Source organism: Propithecus coquereli, unplaced genomic scaffold (genome assembly GCF_000956105.1).
Source record: "Propithecus coquereli isolate 6110/MARCELLA unplaced genomic scaffold, Pcoq_1.0 Scaffold139, whole genome shotgun sequence".
In the NCBI taxonomy this organism is placed as follows: Eukaryota; Metazoa; Chordata; class Mammalia; order Primates; family Indriidae; genus Propithecus; species Propithecus coquereli.
The window spans coordinates 5,507,736-5,529,561 of NW_012138191.1; the positions used below are offsets into that span (position 1 = coordinate 5,507,736).

A 21,826-nucleotide genomic window follows, 5' to 3' on the forward strand; every position below is an offset into this window, starting at 1 on the left:
TCAGGCTGGTTTCGAACTCCTGAGCTCAAACAATCCGCCTGCCTCAGCCTCCCAGAGAGCTAGGATTACAGGCGTGAGCCACCGTGCCCGGCCTGTTATGAGACTCTGTATCTTGTTTAAATCCTCCGGAGGATGTTGATATTTTTGTTTTGGCAGGCAGCCGACCTGGTTAGGTCACAGGTTCCAACCTGCCTTCTGTGGGCTTCGGTTCCAATGTCAGTTCAGCTTTCAAAGCCTTTACAATGCTGTCCAGATCTGTCTCGTGTGTGTACCACCCAGCAGTCAGACTGGGACCCAGTTAGCTGAGTTCCCCAAGTCTTTTGTTTGCCAGTTAGAATCAGATGCATGCATATGCAGGTCAGGGGTGATCCCAGTTGTTCATAAACAGCTCCATGGGGTTGCTTTCCCAAGTTCCTCCCTCTTTGCTGTCCCCCCTGTGCTTTCTGGTTCCCTGTAACGCCCCTTTGAGTTCTCCATCCAGCACCACAGCAGGAAAAAGGAGCAATGAGGTTTGTCCCCACCTTCTTGGAGCTATAGTTCTAGCAATCAAAGAGGAAAGTTCTTTTTCAGAGTTTTTTTGTCTTCTACATGCCCCCATTGCCAACTGGTATCAGTACTGCTGCTGCTACCACAGGATTGCCTGGAGAGTAGCATGCAAGAGAATGGAGGAAATAAGAGAAACAACTGGAGGACTACCCCACTCTCTCTAAGCTTTACCAAGTTCCCTTTCTGGCTCCTTGAGCCACAGCTAGAGGACTTCTCCTGGATCCTTCTCTGCACCACAGTGCTCACTTCTGGGTTTTCATCTGCATTGATTCTGGCCAGGGGATACCAGAGGGGGTAAAAGAATGGAAAACTCACCACCAGAGTGGAAATATTTTGAACTCTGATGTTCTTTCCCAATCTACCCCTTGCTAATACTCATCAGAGTCTTCAAATAGCCGTGTCCTATATTCTGTCTAGGTTCTATAGTTGCATGCAGTGGGAAAGAAAGAATTGCATGTGTTTACTCGTCTTACCCAGAATCAGAACCAGTTTTATATTTTGAACAGTATATTATTATGAACAGTCATGTGTGTGGTTGGTTGGCTGGGTTTTGCTGCCATACAGAATTTTAATGCTTAGAATGAAGCATCCATTTGGGACTGTTTCAAAGGCTTTTTTTCTTGGACTTATACTCAGTGATTAGAACTACCAAATGGGTACCTTTGAGATAAATGTTACCGTATTGATCAAGGATCTTCCAGTAGCAAGTGACAAAGCCAAATCAGAGTGACTTGAGAAGTAAAGGGAACTTACTGACTCACTGAACTGAGAAGTCAAAGGAAGGACTGGCCTCAGATGAGGCTGGATTCAAGAAGTCACAATGTAGCCTCTGTCTCCCTCTGCTTCCTGCATGGAGGTTTTGTCCTCATCCTTGTGCTGAGGCAGGTGGCCACCAGCAGCTGCAGGCCAGCGTCATTACATGTCATCCATCATGTGTCATGGATGATACAGATCAGCCATTCCGAGACTAATGCCCACCCCTGCTACCCTGGATGTGCTACTCTACTAGTACCCCAGGAGATATCTGAGATAGTAAAACAGTATTTAAACATAAAATAGAGTACTTTTACAGCTTACCTTCCATACCCATTAGACATATTTTAAAATTTTCTCATCAAATAACCTTTCAGTTCCATTCATTACTGTTACTTTTCTAGAATGTGATCAAGGGAGGCACTGGTCAATCTCATAAAAGAAGGCGAGGCGTCTGTTGGCATGTGAGGGTCCATCTAGAAATTGGGGTGTGGTCTAATTCTGATGACACCAAGAGCAGGCTTGTGACCCTGTTGATTTTGGCCTTGTGCTCCTTGTCTGTAAAGAAAACATGACCTGACCATAGTTATTTCCTTGCATATGCCTAGGTCTTCTCCTCCTCCTCCATTCCTCTTCCCCCCACCCCCAGAGGTTCCTCCCTTGAGCTTTTGTAATGGAGGCTTCAGAGAGGGGAGAAAGGGTAACAAGGGGAAGGGTCACCTAGGTTAGGGCTGGGGTGCCATCCAGAGAGTCAGGAGAAACAGTCTATAACTGCAGTGTGCCTGAAAATGGATGATGCGATCGCTCTTGGGTAGCTGGGTTGATTGGCCACACCACCAGGAACACCAGACTGCATGGGTCTCAGCCTCAGTCTCTTCTAACCGTTGAGTATATCGGTATGTCACCTGGGCAGATAAGGCAGCCTCTGCTCTGCCACCCCACCAGAGAAGGCCTCGCCCATCAGAACATAAATAGCCTTGCAGAACCCTGAGCCTGTGTCCACAAATGTAAATGTTAATAAAAACAACTGGTACTGGTTGACTGCCTTACTGCATCCTCAGCCCTGTCCCCCAGCCTGTGCTGATGACAGTCCTGTGAGGACCAGGGCAAGTCATGTCTTCATTGTGCAGATGAAGGAACAGTGCTCTGTGGAGTGTCGTGAGAGGAGAGGCCACACAGCCAGTAGGTGTCCAAGCCGAGGCCCCCCACTGTCCTGCTCCCCTGCTGTGTTGGCAGGATGCTGAGTCCAACAAGACACAGTTATCCATCCTCCTCCTCTTCCTGTGGAGATCCTGTCTGCTGTACACACAAGGCCCGAGAGCTCCCTCAACAAGGATGTTGACAGACCAACATTCTTGGCACTGGCTATGGGGCACCAAGAGCTACATGTCCTGCCTAGATCGTGTCACATAACCTAAGAAGACTGGGGTGCATCTTATAGGTTAAGAAACTGGTGACAGTGAAGCCATGGGCAAGAAGTGATGGCCTGAACCAGGATCCCTGAGAATGGACAGAGAAGCCAGCAGGGAGGAGTTCAGCCCTTAGGCAGGAGACAGAAATGGTACAAGAGCACATCAGTGCAGCAGACCTGGGTCCCCAGCCAGGCCTGGCCACTCCCCACCTGAATGGCTTCCAGCAATGTGATTATTGCTCTGAGCTGCTTTTTCCTCATCTGTAAAATGGGTAAATGTGATGATGCATAGTGTCCACGAGCACTGGTAAATGCCCAAGAAGTCATGTTGGATCCCAGCATCTCTGGTATGAAGGAGAAGGCCTGTTTCCGAGCAGTGGAGACTAGTCATCTGTCAGAGCAATCCTGGCCCCATCTGCACATTTTCATAAGTTTTAACTTAGTGGGTCTTTATGAACTTTTTATATGACAAGGATAGACACTGACAGGACAGTGCCAAAGTGGAGGGCCCAAGAACCATAAATAGCATGTTTACTGCAGGTTGTGCCATGAAAACTGGAGAAAGGATGGCCAGGGCTGCACTGCTGAGCTGGCAGAGCACCCCTGGGAAAGTCGGTGCCTCAGCACCCCCTAGGAGATGACAGATGACAGTAGACTACACCTATGTATGCAAGGGTACCCCGAAATCACACTTCTCTGATGCACTGAAGGAAAGGAAGCTGCCTCTTGCTTTCTGTCTCCTCCCGTCTGCCCACCCATCTTTAAGACATGTGACAGGAAGGTATGGGACTCTTCCAGAGAAGACCTCATCCCTTTGAGCCTGTTTCTTTCACTTAATGAGTTGTAGGACATTAGAAGTCCCTTCAAATGGCTGGGCTGTGGGAGCCTGCACTCTTCTTGGTGGCCTGGGAGAATACTTAGCAGACATTTGGCCTCACTTGTGAATTTGTCTTTCAGCTCTGTGCAGTGTGTCTAGAAGACTTCAAGCCTCGAGATGAATTGGGGATTTGTCCATGTAAGCATGCCTTCCACAGAAAGTGAGTATTGGTGTGGAATTATTTAATGGGACCTGAGTTTGAGACACATAGACCAACTTACTTGTGGGTTTGGGGGCAATGCCAGACAAGCTTGATGGCTTCATGATTGGCCTATAATGTAGAAAGCTGACAGCACTCTACGAGTGGGGCGTGTGTGCGTGTGCGTGCGTGACATTTGGAGGGATTGTGGTGGGACCACCACGGCAGGACTTTGGGCAGAGAGCCAGGTGAGCCCAGACCTCTTTAAACTCCAGGTAATACACAGCTATTTAGCTGGAACTTTCCGATGAGCTCTTCCAACTCCTAAAAATTTATTTTAATCAAAACCATAGTTATCAAAATAAATAAACTTGAGATATAAATGGTAGTTTGGGGCTGTCTCCTCCCCCTTCCTACAGATCTATTAATATTTCCTCTTCTCTTGCAATTTCATGTTTTATATTTGTTTTAGAAAATTTTATTTTTCCTCCTTCCCACCACCCTCTTCAGCATACTTTGTTCTTCTTTAAGCAGTCATAGTTGACTGAGGGTATGACATGCTGACTGTGGCTGCTTAGTATCACCTTGTAGAAGACTGGAGGCTCTGGTCCTCCCGAGGGTGACGTGCATTCACTGCCTAGCGGTGGAGCTCCTTGGACCATACACCAGACGTCTACCGCGTTGGCTCTGGGTGACCGATGTGTTCACTGTACACAGCAGCGGTGGGTGCTACGAGCATGGGACTGACATGGCGTCTTGTTCTGCAGGTGCCTTATTAAGTGGCTGGAGGTTCGGAAAGTGTGTCCCCTATGCAACATGCCGGTTCTGCAGCTGGCCCAGTTGCACAGTAAGCAGGACCGTGGACCGCCCCAGGGGCCCCTCCCTGGGGCAGAGAACATTGTATAGTTCACCACAGGGATCAGACTGTTGCTGGATACATCTGCGTGGAGCCAGGAGGAATACAAGCAGTCTCTGTGTTGGCGGCCCTCTACCTGGGGCACCAGCTGCCACTTGCTTTGCCTCATGAAGAACTCTTGGGCCAGCCAAGCTGGGAACCTAAGCGTCTGGGTCTTGTGACAACCAAAGCACTCTGACTCTACCCGCTGCCTAGAGAAGAGGAGTGGATGAGGCTGTGGGCTTGTCTCAAACTTCCCGGGGGGTCTCTTACTAACTCCATTACACTGTCTCACAGACCCTCGTCTCCATGTCCAGCAGGAGGGAAGAGAAACGAGAGATAGAGAAGGGAGCGGAGGGCAGGTCTTTAAAGCCACACCCCCACCCCGTGGACGGATGAAGATGAGCTTCTGTGCAGGCCGCGCATGCCTTTGCAGCAGCAAACCTTCCCAGCAGCCCTGATCCAAGTAAAACCAGCACAACCAGCTGCCAGTGGTGGGTGAGGCAGTGCCAACAAGGCTCGTGTTATGTTCCTTTGATCAGTCCATCCTAGAACCCAAGGGCTTAGGTACAGCCAAGCAGCAGTGCCCCTTGCCACCCCTCTCCCCTCGAGATCACAGCACCTGCTATCAAACCATCTAAGCTAAAAACATTAGATGCGCTTACAAAGGCCTGGTCAGAAGCCATATCCTATCATCCCCCACTCCCACCCCAGTCACCAGTGAGGCCCGCCAGGAGCCCCACTGTCCCTGTGTGACCCAGGGGACCCCAGAGTGCTGCCCACGTCCCCATATGTGCAGTGTGGTTCCAGCATCGCTGCTGGTCCGGGCCCACTGCCTCTGGAGGTGCCAGCGTGAGCCCCTCCAGCAGCTGGGAAGAGGAGCATCTTTCTGAGAAGGGCCCTTGCTCCCAGCCCCGCCAGATGATGGGGTGCTGGCCCCTTTGCCTCTCCCTTTGTCCTTCCCTTGCGTGCCCTATCTGTTTCAACTTAAGAGAAAATACCTGTTCGCATTTTAACGGTTTATCCCAAATAAGATCCCTACATAATTCTGAAGCCGGTGATCTACTTGGAATTGTAAATAGTTTCAGGAAGCTCCTGCAGGGCTGTCCACCACTGGTGTGTGCCTCAGTATTTGGACTTGCGACAACTAATTGAAAGTGTCTTTATAGCAGAGAAATGCATGCTGCTCTTTGGCTCTTTCTGTCCATCTTTTCTAGAAACGACTCAGAGTCCATTAGGATTTGTGAATATTGTATAAATTAGCTATGGAAAGCAGCAGTGGTTCAGACAGAAAATTCTTTTCCACAGCCCTGCTTTCCACCTCCCTCGATCGCAGGAATGCCTGCCTCAACTCCGTGCCGATGGCTTTCCTCCAGCCCACAGGTGGGAGTGGGGGAAGTTTTTCACTGGAAATACTGTCTGCATGACGTGGAGAGGATGCGGGGAGCTTTGCTACTCTGGCATGTCTCCAGAAATTTTTTTTACCATCTTTGGAAAGGGAACCTGTCCTTGGCTCAGGTGGCTGGGGTCAGATGAGGAGGAAAATTCCCATTAGCCTAGAAAAATGCTGGGCAGAATCCAGTTTGGAAAATTACAAATCCAGTTGGTCAGAATTGGCCATTTCCTATGTGTGACCTATTTGTGGCATGCCAACTGGACTGCAAGTATGGAATATTTTTACGTAAAAGCCTTAGCCTGTCTGGCACTCGTGAAAAGAACTATTTGTACACTCCTACTGTGACCCTCTTTTTTGCGCTATTTGTGGCATGATAGAGTTGAATGCTGCAAAACACCCAATTAACAGTGAACTGTCTCCAGTGTCAGAGTAGGCTTGCTTCTGGATTAGCCTCATCAATAGCTGACATCTACCATTTTCCATGGAATGGTCTTGAGACAGATATTACCTATTTGTTATGGCGCTCCAGTAGGAAAGAGAATTTTTCCCCCCTCAAAGGAGGACTTTCCTATGATCTCTACTACAAATTATTGCTGCTCACAGCTTTTATTAAGCTTCTAGCCTTTCAGTTGCAGCCTTTTTGTGTCCCTATGTGTCAGTACCAAGGAGACAGGCTCACCAAGTCCTTGTTTTGGAAGAGCAGCAAGTTAATTCATCTCACTGTGTTAGAGCTACAGGCAAGTTTGAGGTGATTGATGCGTAGCAATGGACCAGAGGCGCATGGCCCAAATAGTTCTGGCCATTAGGGGAAAGCACAGGAACAGTCTGCAGTCTGCACTGGGCACCATCTTGGGTCTGCTTTGCGCAGATGAGGCGCCACTGACGTAATTTTCTCGGCACTTGTGAACGTGGAGTGCTTTTTAAAATGCATTCCTTTTGCTAGAATTGGGCGGGAAGCTGGAGCTGTGAGTATTCCTTCTGCTCTTAGTCATCACCCCTTTCTCGGCATGGTGTCATTCTGCAGCAGGCCCAGAAGCACTCAGTGGTTTCTGCAACTCTTAGCAACACAGCCTGAACGTGTTTGTTTCCCACATCTGGGTCCTCCACCAGGACTTTCCTGTGCATCTGCATTGGTGTGCCTGCAAAAGGCAGGCCTTTTAATTTACATCTTCCTTTAATTCTGATTAAAATCACAGCTTTTTGTTTTAAGGACAATCCATCCAGGTTTTTGTTTGCTTTTGTTTTTTAAAGAATGAGTTAGAGATCCCTTTATACTCTCTTGGCTCAGACTCAAACCCCACAGTGGGGCCACCCTTTCCACATCTATCTCCATGAGTTACTGAGACCTTTTGTTAATGTGTAGGGGACTCTGGTTTGCTCTTGAACTACTGGCTGGTGTGCTTTGTCTTCATGTGTCTTAAGCAACTCAAAGATTGGATGTTACTGGTGTGCGGCGAGTTAGTGAAGAGTAACACACCCCTGACTGGACTCCATGAGTGGCTGAATCATTATCTAGTTGCTGCTAGGGGGGACAACTAAATTCAGCTGGCATTAGAAATAAGAACAAAACCAGCCTGACACTAGAAGTTGACATCCGCTGTTTTTCTTTGCCAAATGTGGTTTCGTTAAGTCTGTCCCTGACAGATGAGATCCTTGTAGCTGGTGCTTGCCTAGCCAGGGAGCAAAACAAGACAGGAACGGCCAAGTGGGGGCATTCTGCCCCTGGGACAGTCTGCACTGAGGGATCCAGGGGACCTCCCACCATTACCAAATACCCTGTTGTGTTTTTTGTTTATTTCAGGATTATTATGAGGGTACAAACATTTTGATTACATTTTACGTCTTTGCCTCACTCAATTGAGGATTAGAGGCATGCCCTTCCCCTCTACAATGCTCACTGCGTCCATTAGTTGTGAGTTTACCCACCCCCAATCCCTGGAGAATATTACTACCATGTGAGCACCATAGCAAATACCCGGTTCTTGACAAGACAAATGAAAATCCTTGTCCCCAGTGCTGAGCTCATTGGATCCATCAGATGAATGGCCTCAGGCCTTGTCCCTTTTCACAGGCCCACTTCAAAGCAGGGCATCTTCATGACCTGAACCTGCTGTACACTACTTTAGGCAACTGTAAGAGTTAGTTTGCTGAGAGGCTTTCTGGGAATTATGAAATGCACATGGGTGGTATCCCCAAAGCTCAAAGCAGAACAAGTGCTTGGGGTGATCTGAATGGCCCCCTTGCCAATCACTAGCCTTGCACCTTTCTGCAGGTGAGCCTCTGAAAACCTCAGTTCCTTATGCACCAAGCAGGGACTACATAAAAACAATGTCCTTCTTGCCACCTCTTGTGAGGATTAGCCCATGTCCAGAGACAAGTGGGCAGCAGGCCTGGGGTCATGGCGTTGCTGATACCACCTATCATCATCCAGGTCACATGGGTTCCTCTGCAGTCACGGTAGAAATGGAACCTCTGCCCAGGAGACTTCTGAGCCACAGGGGCTTTCCCTGGGGCTCTGGTTCGCCTGGCTTCCTTCCTTTCCTTTCCTCTCCTCTCCTCATCTTCCTGGGTCACCTCGATCCACCGTTGCCCACAGCGCACTCTGATCTGGCTGCTCAGTGCTGAGTATTCCCATCTTAATGCTTTAAATAGGTAGTCCCTTCACATGGCTCACAAGTTATAAAGGAGTTAAAAGTCTTGCATGCCTGACCACCACCAAGCGCAGCTTACCCCACGAGTACCACTATTAGTTTGTTCCTTGGGTATCCTTCCAGATGATTTATGCATATACACTTACATGCATATGTATGAGTGTATATGTAATTTTTCTCCTTTTTTACTCATGCGATACCAGACAAGTATATTCGAGGAACACTTGTCTGGGCTGAGGGATACAGGAGACTTGTATCCGTGGACTCTGCTATCCTAGAAATCAGAGTATCTGTAAAAGGTGAACCCAGAATTGGGGGATGTTTTTGCAATCATATTCCTTTTCAGTAAGACATTTTTACTTGATTGAAACATACTGGAATTCTAGTTTTCTATACAAAACAAACTGAAATTCCTCCCTTACTGCAAATGCCCAGCTAATCTGAAAGCACAACCAGATCTTTTCGGATCGTCTTTCTGATCTGTGACAGGGCGCTCAAGAGCAGGCTGTGCCACTCCCCCAGCTGTGAGCAGCCTCTGTAGGTGCCCGGACAAGCTGCCATCCCTCCATCTTGGCCAGTTCCAAGTGAGGACCAAAAGTCCAGCGGTGAAGTCTGGCTGCAACACTCAGGATCTCTTAGGTGAGCTCCTGTGCTGCTGCTCCTGTGAGCAGCAGCAACTGAAAGCTTCTATTTGGTGGAGCAGATGCCTCAGCTACTGAGCAAGTAGAAGCAAATCTCATGATTAACTGTAAATACCTCTGTGCCATTTCATGTATTTGCTCTCCTCCCTCCCCCCCTTTTTTTTTTTTTTTTGAGACAGAGTCTGACTCTCTTGCCTTGGGCTAGAGTGCCATGGCGTCAGCCTAGCTCACAGCAACCTCCAACTCCTGGGTTCAAGCGATCCTCCTGCCTCAGCCTCTCGAGTAGCTGGGATTACAGCCATATGCCACTATGCCCAGCTAATTTTTTCTATATATATTTTTTAGTTGTCCAGCTAATTTCTATTTTTTTTTTCTAGTAGAAACAGGGTCTCGCACTTGCTCAGGCTGGTCTTGAACTCCTGAGCTCAAACGATCCGCCCGCCTCGGCCTCCCATAATGCTAGGGCGCCCGGCGGTCCCTCCCCATTCTTTACACCCACACTTTGGAAAGTTTTACAGAATTTTCCCCTCACCCTTTCTCCATTTGACAACAGAAATTATCCTACCAAAATAAAAGTTTTTGTTAACTTTCAAGTTAAATCTGCTTCCCCCGGGGCAGCCCTGGGGGAAGGGATATGGACTCCTGCCTCATTCCTAGCAGCTGCCCAGTGCCTCTCGGGGCTCACCCCCCATGCCTCCCCCCACACCCAGTGGCAGCCCAGATCTTTACCTGGATTAAAACTGTGCCCCAACCTGAAACTCAAGAAATTCGGTTTATAAACCCCACCCATCTGGCACTTGTGGAATCTCTCGCCCTAGGTTAGTCTTTCCCAATAGCTGTTATGAATTTCTCAAGGAGACGAACATGCCTAGATTCATGATGTCTGCATTCTGGTGAAATATGCACTCCATAACCGGGGAAATGCCAGGTCACGGCAGCTCTACGAGTAACAAAGGATCCCATACGTCTCGGATTGTGCTTCCACTTGAATGGGAATACCAGGAGAAAAACAGAGCTTGCTTCCACTTCAGCTTTAGAGGCCAAATTATTAAAAGACACAGTTTCATTCCATTTTTTAGACCAAGCACCAGCACTCTTGGCTTACCAATCCAGTCCTCACTTGTGTAACTCCATGGTCAGGGAGGGCACCCTCCCTGCTCCAGGGACATGCTGTATCTAGAGCATGGGCCCCACCAGTGTCAGGGGACTTGTCTGTGCTTTGAGGAAGCCCTCAGCTCCTGTGCCAGTCCAAGCCTGGAAGACCTGCACCTCAGGCCCACTGCACATGTTCTTCTCCATCTGCCCTTTCCTCCCAGGCCCCTGCCAGAGCGGGTGGGGCAGGTATGGCCAGTGTTAGAAGTCCCTCCTGGTGACAGCCAGTCTTCCTAGAGTGTTGCTGGTAACTGTTGTCTCTGGATCTCTTGACAGATCATTGCCAAGAAGGGGGGCACTTTAGTCTTGTTGGTTATACTCTGGGGTTTATTCACTAGATATTGTACACTCCGCTCCCTCAAAAAAAGGTTTATGAAATGCTGAGCCTCAGGTTTCATAGACGTTTTGTACGCTAAGAATTCTGCAGCAGAATATTTTTAAACATCCGCAGTTTTTTGTAAGCTATATTTTTGTATATTTAAGTGCTATTTTGAAATTTTAATGCATTTTGCTAATCAGTCTTGTTTAAAAAATAAAACATGCATGTAATTGACTTAAACACATGTAAATATAAAGATTTTGAAAATACTTCATGTTGAACGTGTACCTTTGAACTCAGTCACCCACACACCACTTAAGCTCTGCAAATGTGAATACCGGTGCTCAGGGCAATGTGAAGTAGCAGAGCTGAGCTTGGTCTCTCCATAGGCCACGTCACCCTGAGGACTGCCCCAACCCAACCTCCTAGCTGTATCCTATGCCTAGAAGTAACTATTCTATAAGGAAGAGAAAAAAAATCTCTGGGTCTAAAGTTGTGCTGTGGGTGCTGCTGATCTCCTCCCCACCCCCGACTAGGACCTTGGCAGTTCAGCTGCTATCCCACAGCTTCAGGGAAACTGCACCCAGCCAGGCCAGCCGGAACCTTGCAGCCAAATCTGGGCAACCTCTTAATCCAGGTGCGTGGAGAGCTGCTCTCCCATCTCCTGAGCCACAGGCAGGCCCTGGCAGCCCCACTCTGAGCAGTCTTCAGTTTTCTTTGCAGCTGCTTCCTTCACTGCCCATCTCTTCATTGTTTCTCTTACTCTACTTAAGAATTCACTAAATCCCCTCACTTTACCTACCTACATGCACATCATCCTCAGCTCTCTCCCGCCAGCCCAAATATTCAGTGCCTATTTGGCATCTCAACATCAGGCAGTCTAACACCGAGCCCAGTGCCCTGGTGACACCTCCCTGCCCCCTCCCGCCCATGTCTCGTCAACACATCCCAACAGCCCTCAAGCACTTTTCTCCACTCTGGTCATCCACACCTCCATCTTCAGGCTACCTTCCTTTCTCACCTGGATCATGGCCACAGTCCCCCTTGAAGCCTCTAGTTGGAGAAGTATGAGGTGGAAACAGAAGGGACAGCTGCAAAGGCAATTGGAGACTCAGGCACCTCACCAGCTGAAGGTGGAGACACGACAGTACACTGGGACGAGGATGTGGACATTTCTACATAGAGTGGGCCTTGGAGATCCACAAGTGGAGACGGCAGTGTCCAGGTGGAGCTCAGAGGCCAGGGCCAGCTGGGGTGCTCCCTGGAAATCAAGGTGAGTGCTGACAACTGCTATGGAACATCTAGGACTGAGCCTGAGGACAGGCAGTATCTGCCATCAGAGGCCAAGGTGGCAGAGACAGAAGTAGCCTGGAAGGCAGGACAGGCAAGAGGGTGTGCCATGTTAGAACTGAGAAAGACGAGGCCCTGAGACATCCCTCAGATTCAGCAGCATGGGATTACTGGTGATGTGTCAAGAACCCTCCCGTGGAGCGACAGGTGGGCTGAAAGTGAGGAAATGGGGCAGCTTCTCCAGAGGAGAGGTAAGTGGTGGGTCCAGGGAGGAGGAAGGCAGCAGCCAGAGAAGGGGGAGTGGATAGTGTCTTCCTCACTCAAGCTCTGGGGCCAGGCAGACCTGGGTTTGAGCTGCCCTTGCCCAACTGAGTGGACTTGGGCAGGTTTGCCCCTCTGGGCTTCAGTTTCCTTCTCTGTTACGTTGTAGGAACAGCGAGGGCTGAATGAGATGACCCAGGTAGAGCACTGGTCACACCTCCTGAATGCAGTAGGGACAGGAAGGCCCAGGCCTCCCCAGGAAGCAAGTTCACAGGAGTCTTCCCAGGGAGGGGCAGTTGGGGCACAAGTTTTGAGAAGCGCCCCTGTGGCAGAAGTGGGTGGATGGTGGTCCATCTTTGGTGGCCACCAAACATGCCCCTGGGTGCAGAGAAGGGCAGAGGGACACAGGGTTAGGTCCTCCGAAGTGGCTCTGCCAGGAGCCTGCACGGAACAGCAGGAGAGGGGGATGAGAGTCACCACTGTCCAGGGGACCCCATCGCCCTCCCTGCTGCATCCCTCCTGCTCTGTGCCCATGCAAGGCCCTGGCTCATCGGCACCCACACCCGAGATGTGCCAAGGCACGTGCAAAAAGGCGGTGAGGTGGCCACCCCTTGGGAAACAGCAGTGAGTCGACCCCACCCTCACATGCGAGCTCCCCTTGCTGGGGGGTGGGGGGGACAGGGCGGATGGACACAGCACCTCTGCTGCCTACCCAGCCCCTCCCCCAGCACCCTGCCCACCCGTCAAAAGAAAGAAACTGAGCGGCAAAAAGCAGAGCCGTGGGGTTTTCCTTGCAGTTTCCCAGGCTTTGTACAGGCCCTTCCTTGCCTTCAACAGCAATGCGGGTACCATTTAAGATATAAAAGCTGTACTCTCCCCCAGGAGTGAGATTATTCTGCACAGCAGAAAGAAAAGGTTCAACCAAAATGCCATCTGAACCCTGTCACTCTCCTCAAGCAGGCTTCTGAGCAGACACCAGTGTCCTGGGGACCCCTGCCCCACCGAGTTCATCAATGGATAATAACTTCAATCCCTCCTTTCTACTCAGCCTGAAAGAATAACCAGATTTTCAGCACTCCCCTGAAGAGGTATCAATTCTAGAGGCCCTTTTGTATGGTGTCAGTCTCCAGACTGTGTTTTTTCTACCAGCTTACCCGCTTTCATCAGATAAATAATGCCCCCCACACATACACAACTACCCAAGGAAATTCTTTTCAGAAGTCCTATCTTTCCAGACATTCCCAGGATTTACAGTGTAAGGTGACATGAAACTGCCTTTACAAAAATTGCTTATCAAGTTTCAGGTACAGAATTAAACTGCCCAATTAAGTTTGTAAAAGAACCTTCAAATAAAACATCTTTTTCAATATGTTCACACAAAGGCTTAATGCAAACCACAGTAATACACAGATAATCTCCAAGGCCACAATGGCAAACCTGTGATTAGACTATAGCACACGGAAGCTTGCCTTACATTTAGCAAGTTCAAACAGGACACAAAACCACAGTCGGCTGAACACAGAACAGCTCGGCCCTGAAATGTCTCCAGAGAGTGATGCTGAGATTTCACAAACACACAGCAGGTTTAACAGCGCTACACTGCAGAGCAGCTTACATACAGCACATCCCACACTGCCTGGACATGGTCCACTTGTTGTTTTTAATATCTTTCTTTCCTGGTTGCTAGTTTAGACTGAATTTTTAAGGATTTATCTTGATGGCTTAGAAAAATACACTTGTCCTTTCTTGTTTTGATTCGGGTAGTACACAGTCATAAAATTGAGTAAGTCTCTTAAAAAACCAAAGTCCACAGATCCCACTGTGAAACGTTCCGGGAACCCCTCCCCAGGTAACAATCAGGGGATCTTCAACAGCTCAAGGAGTGCTCCAACAGCTCCAAAATAACCCTGAAAGAAAATACACCAAAAATAAGAGCAATTTTCCTTAGATTTATTTAAATTACCATAAATGTGACTACTAGCATTAAAGCCAACACTGCCCTTAACTCCTGACACCCATTGCCTGAGCACCCACAGCAGGTCCAAGGCTGGCCTGAGGAGCTTCCCGTCTAGGGAGGGAGGGTGGATGTACAGGACACTCCTGGCATATCAGACCACTGTGATAAGAGCAAAATCAAACCTGCAGTGGGGACTACAGGAGCTGAGGCCAGCAGTGGTAAGAGACGGTACCTGGGCTTTGTCCTGGGAATGAGAACTTAAGAAAACCAGCAGAAGCCTGGAACTTTTCCAGACAACTCAGCAATGATGGTGAGATGGGACATGAAGTGCAACAAAGCAGGTGAAGCTAAGGGAGGCAGGTCACAGAGGACAAGGGTTGACTGGGCTGGAGGGGGAGGAAGAGTGAGGAGGAGGTAGAATGGATTCAAGACTCACCTAAAGGAGGGGATGAGGGCAGCAAGGGAGGTCTGCGATGCAGCCCTGAGAATGGGAACACGGGAACAAGAGGTGTGGAGAGCAAGGCAGGTGGGCGCCCTACAGGATGTGGAAGGCTGAGGTGCCCGCACAGCCAAGGAGCTGTGCCCAGGTGTAGGCAGCTCAGGAGTGGATAACAGTGCCCTGAGTCAACAAGAAGAGAGAAGCACAGACCAAAGAGCAAAGTCTGAAGCACCACAGAAGCTCCTGAGAGATGACAGAGAAGCAGCAGCTGCAAGTGGACAAGTACCATATAGTAAGTAGTCCAGGTCAAATGCAACCAGAACCCAAAACCAAAACCAAGGATAAAATACTAAAGAAAAAGACAAAATCCACACCGAAAGAAAAAGAATGCCAGAAAGAATCAGAGAAGAATCCTACAATGAGACAGAATCCATCAAGGTCTCCAAAGCATGAGATCAGGTACTAAACTACTTTTAAAAAGAAATTATTAAAAATGAATATGGAGAGATCCCCAAAGACTTGCTTGTGGATTTAGAAAAAGAATATACTAAAAGTCTCTGATATATCATAAATAACTACCATTCTATCTTTCAAGAAAAGCTTCAAGAAACAAGTGACCAAACAACAGAGAGGCTGAAGCCTGCCTTGTCACTATTTCTCAGTTTAAAGAAAAAACGCCAGCCACACCATCTGTGTTATGAGGTTGCCAGCAGCTATAGGACTGGCACAGCTGTGCAAGGCTCAAGAACCCCCATCACAGTGAGAGCGTACAAATGCAAGGGTGTTCATTTTACAATAGTTAGCTATACATTTTGGTTTTCTTGGGTTTTTTTTCAGACAAGGTCTCACTCTATCACCCAGGCTGGATGGACGGATCATAGCTCACTGCAGCCTTGAACTTCTGAGCTCAAGTGATCCTCCTTACTCAGCCTCCGGAGTAACTAAGACTACAGGCATGTGCTACCACGCCCAACTAATGCTTTTATTTTTTTGTAGAGACGGAGTCTCGCTATGTTGCCTGGGCTTGTCTCAGACTCCTTGTCTCACTCCTCAAGTGATCCTCCCACCTTGGCCTCCCCAAAGTGCTGGGATTACAAGCGTGAGCCACCACACTTGGCCCATTTTGTTTTATGAGGCTTTCTGTACCTGTGTTTTATTTTACAATTTAAAAAAAAAGACAAAGTTAACCATTATAGAGTTCTACTAAAGACCCAGAACCCATTATCAAGTAAAGAGAGAGAAGGTTGTTACAAGCTAAAATGTACTAAGATGAGAATAGTAAAGGATGAAAAGAGAAAGGCTTGAGAAGAATCTATACAAAACTTTCACAACAAAAGTTAAAATGATTCAATGTGAGGGTAGAAGAGTATTTATTACAAGACTCAGACTAAAATAATCAAAGTTCCTTAAGTGCAGAGATCAATACTATAGTCAGAGGCCTGAATGCAAATGGAAAACACAGGGACAAATGGACCAGCAATGCTAACCACAGGGAAAAAACAAAGCGAGCAAGAAGAATGACAAAATGTAAAAACAAAATTTCATAAAGAGTTTATAACTATTACAATATGAACATACAAGTTCTTTTTAAAAAAAGTTACTATAAAAAACTAATCTCCATGTTCTACCTAAGAAAAGGTTCAACAAGAGATAGAAATTAAGCAGGAGAAAAGTTATACTAAGATACAACATTAAATAGGGTTTTCTTATTCTAATATAGAGCAAAATAAAATAGGTCAAAGATCATAACAAACAAGAAGTATAAAGAAAGATTATGAGCTATAAGAAACTCAGTGGCACTTTGGTACTAATTTACTAAAGTAATAACATTACAAGGAAAAAAATAAGTTAGATGACTTAAACTTTAAGCTTTTTGATACGGGAAATGTATATACTTTGGATTTAACTACGAACTTAAGCAATTTAAAAGGAAAAATTTAAAGCAACTTTGAAGGAAAAAGTAATCTCTTTTTTAGCATTTCAAATCCTACTATTTTCTGTCAATTCATATAAACGATGTTAAACTACATATGCACATACAATTCTGACAAATGTTCACGATAACACTATCTAAAATTCAACACTTGAAATAGTTCAACTGCCCAGCAACCAAAGGGAGGGGAAGAGAACCCCTTCCATAGCTCTAGTTCCACCTTTCCCCCAACAGGAAAAACAAAAGGGCAATTTCCAAGACAGTATATTGGGTTGAACAATTCAATGATTCTTTTCCATTTTGTCATATCTAGCCTGCCTACATGTTGAGTTCTTATGATAGCACAGTTTCTAGTCTGGTATGTTTTTTACTGATCTATTCATTTTTAGAACATACATCTTAAATAAATGGCACATGAATTATACTAATACATAAAAACTGGTATCAAAAATATAAAAAAGCAAGACCCAGAGTAACTGCACTTAGAGTCAATGCAATGGGAAAAATATAAAGGATAGTTCATAAAAGAAGATGGCAACAGAAATGTAGGGGAATGTTCATCAAGGGCTTTTTTCTTTAAAATTGCTTAAACTTACACAAGTAAATTAACCAAACCTACCTTGCTTTGTATCAGGTAAGAAATCGCTTTCAAGCGTTACAAAGCAAAACCCCACATCATACAATTAATTACAAAGGGAGGGGCACTGCAGCCCATTTCACCTCTACTTCAAGTTCCACTACAGTGTGACCTGCAGCCCTGTGTATGCAACATATCACAAGAAACAAGTCAGCTTACCTCATGTTCCGAAAAAAGTGCTTTCAACTGCCCCTTGGACCAATAATCCAAAGCATATGCCAAAAGCCGCATGGCGATCGTATTAATTCTCAAGAAATTTCCAACAAATACCACCTGGTTAATGTTCTGAGCACACCAAAAAAAGGCAATTAGGTTTTCATCTTAATTTCTGTTTTCTCACATAAGCTACCCTAAACAGAACACCATGTGCATAGTTTTTAGCAGCACTTTGCTGATCGAGTTTAACCCAGTTGGTCCAAGGTTACTTAAATTTGATCCCGAGACAACTCTGGACCCACTGCAAAGCATGCCATAAAATGTCACAGGAGAAGAAAACAGATTAGGAAAAACATTTGTATTATATGAGACAAAAAATAACTACTATTGAATAAAAAGTTCTATACAGGTAAGTGAAAATAATAGTAAGACCCCAACCCAAAAGAAGGGAAGTGACACAAACAGGCAAATTATACAAAAAATCTAACAGGAAAAAATTCAGCTTCATTAGTGATCAAAGAAAGCAAAATTTTAGACCTACTAAGCTAGCAAAAATACTAACTGAAATTCGACTCCCAACATTAGTAAAGTTGCAGCAAAACTAATCCATTCATTCATTCCTAAAGATGATCTAAACTGGTGCAGTCCTTGTGCAAAGCCTCATGGCGACACACATCAAGATTCATAAGCATGGTCAAATTCTTTGGACCAGAAATCTCACTCCTACGTAAGCCCCATATCAAGAATAAAATCCAACCAAAGAATAGCTTCACGCCTCAAAATTCTTACTGCAGAGTTATTGGCAAGCAACCAAATGCCCAGCTCAATGTGAATGATTTATGATATAAAAAAACTTGATCAAATATACAAGTAGGAAATGTACAATATTTAAATACAAAATATAAATTGGTATGAACACCAACTAAAATATCTTAAAATACATAAGCACAGGAAAGGGAACATGCAATAAAGAAAAGTGGTGTATGACATTCAAATGAAGAAATGTTTAATTGGTGCTGATACAGTATCTTTAATTTAAAAATGAGACAAATCTTTTTGTGTCTTTTGAGGTTTCCTTTGAATCTACATGCCTAGATTATCTATTTAAATAATAATTTTAAAATGTATACATAGGGACAAGCCATAAAACTGCATCAACTGGATCCTAGATCCTCTTTCCCCAAGGGCAGCCCATTCTTGGTTCTTTCATAGCCCTGTACAATGCTGCTTGACCTGAATGCTACAAGGCAGCACTGTAAAGAAGCTGAAAGCACAAAGACGCAACTCTGCTGAGGTGGAGGGTGGGCATTCCTCGGCCTGCTCAGTCTTCTCCCAGCTTCAATGACTTCCTCTGGATTCCTTCCCAGGGCCTCTAGAGCTCAAAGATGAGTGTGGAGTCTAGATACAGCACTGTTATCCATCATCACTGCCAAAAGTCCCCATTATCTGGAACACAGGCTACCTTCCTACCTTCCTCCTCAAAAGGTGTCATTTTACCTCTAGACAATAACAGTGTTTATCTTCAGTAAGAAAAAAAAATCAATGAAGATTAATCTGCATTTGAATAATTTTAACTCTGCACCAAAACAAACTCCACCCCACGACTACATTTAAGCACTGTTCTGAGCAGACAGACATCATATGATGTCAAGGTGGGGCCCATTTATAAGTTCAGTATTTTCCTTAGAGCAAATAAAGAAATCCATGCCCCCTTACTTCATTAAGGGCACACATTCTTGCTATTGAGCCAATGTTGTTGGTGATGGTGATCAAAGTTGCTCTCGCGAGGTCCTCTTTACTGACAGCCTCTCGCTTCTCCTTGCTCATCATGTTTCCAAAGCTGTGATGGGGGAAAAAAAAATCCATGGCTAAACCAAAGGCAACACAGCCCAAAAGAACTTGAATGTTACTTTACTGAGATAAAACTGGCTTTTAGGAAATTTGTGTTCAAATCTTCAAACTTCTGATTATACAATAATAGAGCATCTGCTCAAAGAGAAATGCAACTTCAAATAGAGCTCTCAAGCATTCTAAATGAGCAGACAGCTTTTCCTGTGGTTTCTGATGAAATCCAGCTTCGATACCAGATATTTGCACATTCAGTTAGTATCTCATCAGATGCACTGGAAGGTACCAATGCTCCTTCTGCAACCAGAGACAGTTCCAGGAAGACCCATATATGAGCAATTCATCCCAACTGCACAGCTGTTTCACTCAGATGGACACATTCACATCCGGTAAACTGCTTTATCAGAGTAAAGCAAAGCAGAGACAGCTGAGTTCCAGAGTGAGCAGATTTCCCTAGAAGATAAAGTACTTCAAAGTACATGACCAGCAGAACTGCTTTATCAGTAACTGTGACCAGAACAGAAAGCCAACGAAATCAGAAAAGTTTAAGTTCCTTGTTTGGTGGGTGGGGAAAAAAAATAATCAAAACCAGGAAAGTGATAACCAATGAGCAAATGCTACAAACACAAAAAATGAAATCTATAGCATTTACTAAGTGCCTAAAATTAGTAAAGAAGCATGTATATGAGTGCCTTTTCTATTATTAAAAACCATATTTCCCCAATATACAAAAAAAAAACTTCTATCTCTAAATTCTCAAAATGAAATTAAGAAAACACTTATAAGAGCATCAAAGAGAATAAAATGCTTACGAATACATCTAACAAGAGTGTAACATCTGTACACTGAAATCTACAAAACACTGTTGAAAGCAGGCAAAGACCTAAATAAATGGAAATACATTCCACCTTCTTGGATCAAAAGACTTCATGTTAATATGGCTATACTCCCCAAATTGGTCAACAGATTCAATGCAATCCCTACCAAAATCCCAGCTGTCTTTTTTGTAGACACTGCCAAGCTGGTCCCAAAATTCATATGGAAACTCAAGGGACCCAGAATAGCCAAAACAATCTTAAAAAAGAACAAGTTGAAGGACTCACTTCCTGATTTCAAAACTTAATACAAAGCTGCAGTAATCAAGGCAGTGTGGTAATGGCTTAAGGGCAGACATACATATCAATGGAACAGAATTGAGAGTTCAGAAATAAACCCAAACATCTATGGTCAACTGATTTTTGACAAAGGGGCAGAGAGAATTCAACAGGAAAAGAACAGTCTTTTCAACAAATAGTGCTGGGACAACTGGATATCCACATGCAAAAGAATGAATCTGGACCTCTACCTCACACCATAAACAAAAATTAACTCAAAATGGATCACAGACCTAAATGCAAGAGCTAAAACTATAAAACTTTTAGAAGAAAATAAAAAGTAATTCTTCATGATCTTATATTAGGCAGTGATTTCTTATGTACGACACCAAAAGAACAATAAAAGACAGAGAATTCTCATTTTCTGGAAGTTACCACATATACACGTTAAATAAATTTGATAACTCTACTCTTATAAAAAAAAAAAAAAAAAGAGAAGACAGACAAGCAGTATGTATTAGAAATATGGGGCTTTGGTTAATAGGGGGCTCAGTGTTGGCTGTGGCACAATTTTGACACTAAGTAATCTCAGGCCGTGTTAATGTATCAGTGCTTCCTGAGGCATATTCCATGGGCCATTCATTCTCTGAATTATTAATAGGTTTTATGAGGGGAAAGAATTTTAGGGTCCAATACGTTTGTGAAATGATATTTCAGTTAGAGTTATTCAAGATTTCAGGGCTTTAATGTCCTAAATGAATTCCAAGAGAAGGATAGAATATGAAGTACTTTCTCATTTCCCCACAGACACCTTCTTTCCAAGGAGTATCTAACTGTTCGGCAGGACACATTTTGGGAAACGCAGTGAGAAAACTACAGTCTGTAAAAAGAAAGGAATGATGACCTTGCTTTTGGTCAGACCCCAGCTGGGTTGTGATGGAGTCAGGCACCAGTTTCAGCGGGGATTGCTGACGTGCAGAGCAGTCAAGACAAGGTCAGATTTCTGGTTGAAAACCAACTCATGTCAGAAACGGCTAAAAGGATAGAGGTTATTTGGCCAGGAGAAGAGAAGACTTGGGAAGAATAAGACAAATGGTATTAAAATATTTGAAAGTTTGTCATGTAGACCTAACATCAGTGGACAGGAAAATAACTTTTAAATCATTGTTAGAATACATTTCCAGTCTTTAAAATTATTCTAAATGTTCCAAATTTCCAGTCACTAGCAGTTCCAAAACGACCACCTTGGAGAAGATGAGATTGTGAATTCCCAAGGATGCCGGGACGTCATCTGGGACAACCCATCTGGGAAATGCCGAGGGGACTCAGTGTCATGTGGGGACTTGGGTCAGATGACCTCTGCGGACCTTTTCAGTGCTGAGACTCTATGATTAATTTGTGTCTATTCTTGCTCCAATATTTTTTTTTTTT

At 45.3% G+C, this 21,826-nt stretch overlaps 2 protein-coding genes across 2 annotated transcripts in view; one reads left to right on the plus strand and one right to left on the minus strand.

Moving 5' to 3' along the window:
• The window catches only part of RNF24 (ring finger protein 24), an 80,536-nt gene extending 74,688 nt beyond the window's left edge, over nucleotides 1-5,848 (plus strand). The window contains exons 5-6 of the mRNA XM_012639259.1: nucleotides 3,668-3,747; nucleotides 4,494-5,848. Of these exons, the coding sequence (XP_012494713.1) occupies nucleotides 3,668-3,747; nucleotides 4,494-4,632 (219 nt within the window). The 3' untranslated portion in view covers nucleotides 4,633-5,848. The remainder of the gene's footprint in view (nucleotides 1-3,667; nucleotides 3,748-4,493) is intronic.
• Nucleotides 5,849-13,982: 8,134 nt separating this feature from the next.
• Nucleotides 13,983-21,826, minus strand: part of PANK2 (pantothenate kinase 2) — a 54,086-nt gene continuing 46,242 nt past the window's right edge. Inside the window, 3 exon segments of the mRNA XM_012639308.1 lie at nucleotides 13,983-14,238; nucleotides 17,457-17,582; nucleotides 19,170-19,293. Coding sequence (XP_012494762.1) covers nucleotides 14,188-14,238; nucleotides 17,457-17,582; nucleotides 19,170-19,293 — 301 coding nt within the window. The 3' untranslated portion in view covers nucleotides 13,983-14,187.